At 36.2% G+C, this 7,766-nt stretch overlaps 1 protein-coding gene across 1 annotated transcript; it reads left to right on the top strand.

The window, feature by feature from the left end:
* The first annotated feature begins 3,521 nt into the window (after positions 1-3,521).
* On the top strand, positions 3,522-7,561 carry LOC109613014 (uncharacterized). The gene is made up of 3 exons (XM_020037578.2): positions 3,522-3,757; positions 3,819-3,968; positions 6,971-7,561. Exons 1-3 carry the CDS (start codon positions 3,586-3,588, stop codon positions 7,474-7,476), a joined length of 828 nt encoding a protein of 275 aa, XP_019893137.2. The 5' UTR covers positions 3,522-3,585; the 3' UTR covers positions 7,477-7,561.
* The last annotated feature ends 205 nt before the right edge of the window (positions 7,562-7,766 follow it).

Below are 7,766 nucleotides of genomic sequence, written 5' to 3'. Positions count from 1 at the left end.
GGGGAACTTGATACGTTATATGGGTCATAGAACTTAGGCTTTGCAATTGTTATTGTTTTCCTTTGCCATTTTTTTTTCTTAATTCGATGGGGTGGAACATTTACGCGTAAATATATTAAGATGGGTTCAAGGACGTTGTAGAATTCGTAATTTAAGTTCCATAAACTTAAATCTTTCGGTTTAGGCATTTTTATTGAAAATCTCTTGGAATATAATAAGTGAATTTAATCGTTGTACTTATTCTATTAAAAATTACAATACATACTAATTTGCAGATCAGCATCAGATATGCCTTATTTTTCTTTAAGTCCTTGTAAATAAGACAAAAACTCCGCTAGAGCCTTATGTAATTCATAGCTTCTGTGAACTAGGGGGAAGTTTGTAAACTTTTCATATTCGCCCGAATAAATATTTTGCCAGATTTGAAGAGGTAGTTAAGTTCATATCAAGCATGTAATTTGATTGGGCGCCATTAAAGAAATATATTTTGATTTATTTTATCTATCGGCCTTTCTTTCGATTTACCTATTCTATTTGCTCATCTATATTTAGGAATATCGATTTACATATCTATCTGGATATTTGATTGGGCGCCATACATTGTTGCGGAAACGCGATTTTGATGAACTTCTTTGTTTAGGCGCTAGTGTATGTCGCCGTATCTATCAGCGAGGTGAATGAATTTCCTTCGATTTTAATGGATTTTTCTGAAGAATCATCCTCCCCATCTTCAGGTTGTGCCGGGGAAATATAAATCCCCAGCAGGTAATTTTCATCAGGACACGGCAGTTGATTGTAGGACAGCTATATAATTCCATAATAATTGCGTACGTGTCCATTGAAATAATTTCCCTTAACATAGGCAGTAGTAAAGGTGTTATTCACATTGTTGTGGAATCGCGATTTTGGTGGACTAACAACGGGTTCGGACTGGCCAATCGTTAACAGGTGGTCCCATGGGGCTAGCGGGGAAGTTTGAGAATCCTAGCAGAATAGCAGTAAGATTGGCCGGGTCGAACTTCAACTACCCTCTACCATTTAGAAAAAATTTGAAAATTTTCAAAAAAAAATCATTAAAAAATACTTGTAAAATCATAAAAATATCGAATATAGGGAGGGAATATAGCGAAGACGGGGACCAGTATAGACAAATGTTGTCATAGGCCAATACAATTTTTAAATGCGAAAATAAGAAATGTCCCAAAATTATCAAAATACCGAATATAAGAAAGTACCGTTATATAAGGGAGGTACGGTACGGTTACCTCAACCTATAGAACGCATTACGAAGTGCAAATACGAAATTTGAAACAATTTATGTGATGAAAGTCGCTACAATTATCAAAATGCCGAATATTGGGCGGTACCATTATATGGGGCTATACCAAAACGTGAACCTACATACCATACCATACCACCATCTTCAATACCAAAAGTCCTGCAGGCATAACAAACATTTGAGTTTGCCCGGTCTCGAACTATCCTATATTGAAGGTCCCACAGATTTGGAGGAAAGTTTTCGTGAACTCCTCACATTCGCCGGAAAAAATGGGTATAAAATTGGAAATTTGATTGGGCGGCACTAGAAAAAAAATCTGTCGATCTATATTCCATAAATCCATCTATTTATTTATCAATTTATTGAAATATTTGATTATCTATCTGGAAATTTGATTGGGCGCCACTACATGCAATGTTGTGAAAACGCTATTTAGGTGGAACAACTACCAATTTGATTTGCTCAGCACCGGTAGAGCCGGTGCTGATATACAGGCTCTTATGGAATAAATGTTTTGCCAGATTTGTAATGTATGTCAATTGATATTAAACTTTAAAATTTGATTGGGCGCCACTAGAGAATAATGTTTCCAATTATCTATCCAAATATTTCTACCGATTTATCTCTATATCTTTCGATTTCTTTATATTAACCGAATATTGTATGGAATTTCGGATTTAACATGAAAATTTGATTGGGAGCCACTATAGCATAATGTTTTCAATCATCGACTTGTGAAATAACTACCAGTTCGACCATCGTATACAGACTCCCATGAAAAAAATGTTATGCCAGCCTTGGGAATGTAAGTGAACTAGAATTAAAATTGATTGGGCGCCAATATGAAATAATGTTTCCAATTATCGATCTTTATTACCAATGTATATTTATATATTTCTATCTATTTAAATCTCCATCTATTGAGTTATTAATATTAACCCAATATTTTATACAATTTCGTATTAAACATGGAAATTTGATTGGGCTCCACTATAGCATAGGGGTTTCAATTATAGATCTATATTTATCCGTCTACCTATTCATATAATTATTGATTTAACTATTTGTTTGTGTATCTATCTACCGATTTATCTATCTATCTTTGTGACATTTGATTGGGCGCCACCATAGACAACATTTGAATTCAATATCTTTCTATTAACTTATCTCTCTATAGATATATCTATCAATAAATTTATCTATCTATATATTCATCTATCTATCTCTCTACCTTTTATTATATAGATCTATGAATCAATCTAGTTTTTTACCATCAGAATATTTTTTTCTGCTCAACTCTTGCCTTTTGATCTTTCCTTAGAAAATATCAAAAATAATTTGTCGTCCGAAATTTATGTCTTTTTTACCCTTCCCTTCAGATCAATCACACTTGCCTTGAGCTTCTCTACTCATCGATTCCGACTCCTGATGCAAAATGCATTTATTGGAAAATTTGCAGAATTTAAAACCACAAAGTGGATCGTAATTTCCGGCCAACCTGTCACTTGGTTCGAGTATTCGTACAATTCCTCAAAATTCCAATCTAAAAAAGTTAGGCTTTTAATCATAAACGTCCAACAAAATCTAGGCTTCTCCTCACATACGCCAGACCCTAGCTCTAATATTACATAAAATGTTGGCTCTGAGACCACACCTATTGATGCCTCTAAGACCACTTTCCTATAGAGAATATTATCCAAATATTTTTTCGATAGAAGCCAATATCTTTGTATAAAAATTCTTGGTCATCTCCTACCCACCTTAATATTCATATTTCAAATACACACAATTTTCGTTGTTTTTGTAATAAGAACCCCATCCATGGTTTCATTTGTTTGTTTTGCATTTTGTAATTTAATATTTAAACAATGACCAAACCTTTTAGTTCATATTTGACAAAAAATTACAAAGCGCATTGGATTTTTTTGGTTTGTTTTGCCACTGAAAAAAAACCCACAAAGAAAATGCAATGACCTGTGATCACGTTCTAAGAGAAGAGTAACCCACTGTGTGTGTGGTATTCCCTAGGCAGCATTACGCAATGTTGGCATACCTAACATGTACTTCGTGGGGACTTCCTTCTGTTTGGGGGAGAGAACATTGAATAACTGTCTGTCATTACAAGAAACGCAATTTCCCTTTTTTTGGCGAAAACAAAAACAAATTTTCTCAATAATAATTTAGCCAAGCGTAAGAAGAAGTTTAGTCGTAGATTTCACTTGGAACTGAAGGGATTCTTGGTGTTGGATAATTTCTCCTTTTAAAATAAAAAAAGTAGCAACAATTTCCCGTAGTTATAATTTACAATGTTGAAGGTAGTGTTACCATTACTTGTGCTTCTTGGCTCCACTTCGGTCCATTCGAAACCCTTTAACTTGGACGATTGTGGTCCTCAGGTGTGTGCCTCGTATGGTGGGGAGAAAAGGGTTTTTACTAATATGTGTGAACTTTTAAACGAAATCGAAACAACGGGTGTTGGTATGTATGGAGCAATCAAGATTTGGTTGGAAGGTTGTGATTAAAAGCCGTACTTTCTTAGATTGGAATTTTGAGGAGTTAAACGAATGCTCGGATCAAGTGAGAGCTTGCACGAAGGAATACGATCCAGTTTGTGGTTTTGCAGGTTTCGAATTTCGCACATTCCCCAATGAATGCATAATGGACCAGGAGTCGGAGGAGACAGGAATTGGTGAGTAGGAAAGCTCGAGGCAAGTGTGATGGATGAGCAGAGATATTTTGTAAAAAAGTGAAAAACAAAATATTTTGGAAAAAATTATTAAAATTACATTTATATTTGAAAGGGAAGATAGACAGATAGATAAGTAGATAGAGAGGAGGATAGATAAATAGATGGATAGATATATTGGTATGTTCATAGATAGATTGATGATATTTTATAGTGGCGCCCAATAAATTTCCCAGAGAGATACATAAATATATAAATATATTAGAAAACAAATAGGTATATAAATCGATAGATGTAGATCGACAGAAAGATACTTAGTTTTAATATTCGATGGATAGAAAAATATATCGATAATAGGAAACATTCCACTGTGGCGCCCAATCAAATGTCCATGTTTAATACGAAATTGCATACTATTTCTGGTTAATATAAATAAATCGATAGATAGAGAGATAGATCGCTAGAAATATTTATGGATAGATAATAAGGAGATAATTCGAAATATTATCCTAAAGTGGCGCCCAATCAAATTTCCAAGTTTAATAGGAAATTAATAATATACATACAATATCCGGGTAACATAAATAAATGGACTGAGGAATAGAGATATGTATGTCTAACTGGATAGATAATAGAGATCGATAGATGAGAAATCATTCTACAGTGGCGCCCAACCAAAATTCTATATTTAGGAGGCAATGAAAACCCTTCAAGTATGACAAAACATTTATTTCGGCAAATGTAGATAATACAGGAACTTCCCTCCTAGCCCCATGGGAGCCTGTATACGATGACTCTACCGGTGCGAGGCTGAACTGGTAGTTGTTCCACTTAAATCGCATTTCCACAGCAATGTACGAGGTGAGATAAAAAAACTCCAACATAGTCAAGCTTCATAATGTTTACATTTTTTATTTTTTTAAATTTCATTGAATGAAAGCAATAAATGTAGGAAATCAAATCAAATTTTAGAGTAAATTTAGATTTCTTCGAATTTGGCACGAATTATGGCCTTCAAACGGCCAATGAAACCGTCACACGCTGCCCAAATGTTGCTCTGCGGTATTCTGGCTCATTCCCGGGGAAGCGCTTGCTTGAGGTGATCAACACTTTGGTATTTTTTAGTGCCAACCTTGATTTCCAAAATTCTCCACACATAATTGTCCAACGGATTGGTATTCGGAGATTTTGATGGCCATTGGGCGCTGGAAATGAAGCGAGGAACCTTATTTTCTAACCATTCTTGGGTGGCGCGTGCTGAGTGCGATGGTGCTGAGTCCTGTTGGAATATCCAAGCTCTGCAGGCAAAATATGTGCGGGCCCAATGCTTTAATATACCCTCCAGAATATTTTCGCGATAATATTCCGCATTTATTCTGATGCCATGGGCTATTAATATGAGCGGAGAGCAACCATCGGCTGTTTTGGGGGCCCACACCATCACCAAGGCCGGCGCTTGAGTTCTGGTGGCCAACCGAGTGTGGACATTTTCTGCTGACCTCTTTGGCAAGTAAAAACGATCATTTTGTTTGTTTACAAACTGCTGGACAACAAATGATTTCTCATCGGAGAAAACCAAATTCGGTTCAGCACTTTCGGCCAAGTGAAGCAACTCTTTAGCTCTTTTGAGTCGATTTTCTTTCTGTTGCAGTGCAAGTTCTTGCACGTTTTGGAATTTAAATGGCTTCACCCCGAGCTCATTTTTCAATATTTGCCGAATGAAATACTGGGATATGTTCAGCTCACGAGCCATTTTTCGGCCACTGCGATGCGGGTTTCGATCAAGTCGCTTCTTTACTTTTCGAACCATTTTTTGCTGATGTCGCTGTTTTCTTCCGTCCACTTCCTTGACGTTGGGCTACACTACCAGTATCACGGTAATGAGCGATGGTACGAGACACAAAAGATTTATTAACATTTAAATGCTGGAGTGCTCTAACGACAGCCACTTGAGGTTTTCCAGCCAAATACAAAGAAATCACACTATCACGCTTGAATTCCATCACGAATACCTTTTTTTCTGGAAAATTCTCACCAAAATGATTTTGGACGCTTGTAAACAATATTATGAGCTGTCACTGGAATAATTTTAACAGCTGTCGGGCGAGTGGCTTCGAAATGACAGCAGTCTGAAGTTGGTTGCAGTTTTTTTTATCTCACCCTATATAAAATAATTCCACAGATTTGTTTTTCTAGTGGCGCCCAACCAAATTTCCAATTTTCATACTCATTTATTATCCTCGTAAAGTCTGGAAAAATATTTATGCAGGCGATTAGGAAGGATTCAGAAAGTTTCCCCCTAACACTATCAAACCTCCAGTTTACGATGGTTCTACCGCTATACTAAATCATATTTCGACAAAAATGTATGTAGTGACGCCCAATCAAATTTCTAGATAAATAGAAAATCGATAGATAGAGATAGACATAACTGGATAGTTAATATAGATCATAAGATTCATAACTTTTTTCTCAAGTGGCGCCCAATCATATTTCCATATTTAATGCAAATTTACACTCAATATCCGGTTAATATATCAACAGAAATATGGATCGAATAATATTGGTCGATAGATGGAAGACCCATCATTCTACTGTGGAGCCTTACATAATTTACATGTTAATTATCCTTTTTACATCTCAAGTCTGCAAACTATTTAAGAAAACATTGATTCTGGTGAATGCGAGGTATTCACGAACTTCCCTCCTGATCCTATGGGAACTTCAGGCTACGATGGCTCTACCTGTGTTGGGAATCCCAACATGTTGTTTGGTCACAAAAATCACTTTAAGACAACCATGTATGTAGTGGCGCCCAATAAAATTTCCGGAGAGATATATAAATCGATAGATAAACAAATAGCTAGATAAATCTATAGATAGGGTAATATATTGAAAGACAGATAAATGGTTAGATGAAACGAAAATTTAAACCGAAACATTTTTCTCTAGTGGCGCCCAATCAAAATTACCATGTTTAATACCCATTTACTTTCCCCTTCAAGTCTGGCAAAACATTTACTCCGGCGAATGTGAAGAGTTCTCGAACTTCCCCCCTAGCCCCGTGGGACCTCCGGTCTACGATGGTACTACCGGTGTTGGCCAGTCCGAACCTGTTGTTAGTCCACCAAAATCGCGATTCCACAACAATGTGAATAACACGTTCAATGCTGCCTATGTTGAGGGAAATTATTTCAATGGACCCGTACACAATTATTATGGAATTATATTGCCGCCCTACAATCAACTGCCACTCCCAGATGATGATGATGATGTGTTTGGAGACATAGATTTCACCGGTGGTGATTATTTCCCAGACGATGATGTCGAAGGCGTACCCACAGAAGGTGAAGATGTGGAGGAGGATGATGATGATGAAGAAGAAGATTCTACAAATAAATCCATTAAAATCGGAGGAAATGCATTTACCTCGGTAGTAGATGCTGTGAAATATATTAGCGCTTTTACCAAGGAGTTGCTGTCATATTTACAAGGACTCAAGGGAAAATAAGGCATGCATCTGATGTTGGCCTGTGTAAATTATTATGTATTGTAAATTTTTATAATAGAATAAATAGAACGATTGAATGCACGAATTTCATTGAAAGACATTTTCATTAGAAATTCCTAAAACGAAAGATTAATAATCTATTTGGTTTAGGGATGTACGGACATCAGAACGGCGGACATTTCTCTTTAGACGTCAGACCTTCCTTTGTCATCTAGGATACCAACCAGGGTTGTTTGGTGAAGTTGTGCTATGCAATGGGAATTTATACACATAGAAATGAATTTCATTGC

The sequence above is a fragment of the Musca domestica genome, unplaced genomic scaffold (genome assembly GCF_030504385.1).
Source record: "Musca domestica strain aabys unplaced genomic scaffold, Musca_domestica.polishedcontigs.V.1.1 46, whole genome shotgun sequence".
Taxonomy (NCBI): domain Eukaryota; kingdom Metazoa; phylum Arthropoda; class Insecta; order Diptera; family Muscidae; genus Musca; species Musca domestica.
Note: the sequence above shows the minus strand (reverse complement) of the source record. Positions and strands in the feature narration are given on the sequence as shown.

Excerpts from the sequence above, each read along its gene's own strand:
- LOC109613014 (XM_020037578.2), top strand. The coding sequence starts at position 3,586 with ATGTTGAAGGTAGTGTTACCATTACTTGTGCTTCTTGGCTCCACTTCG. Across the intron at positions 3,758-3,818 it reads AATCGAAACAACGGGTGTTG|ATTGGAATTTTGAGGAGTTA; the intron begins GTATGTATGGAG and ends GTACTTTCTTAG. Across the intron at positions 3,969-6,970 it reads GTCGGAGGAGACAGGAATTG|TCTGGCAAAACATTTACTCC; the intron begins GTGAGTAGGAAA and ends TTCCCCTTCAAG.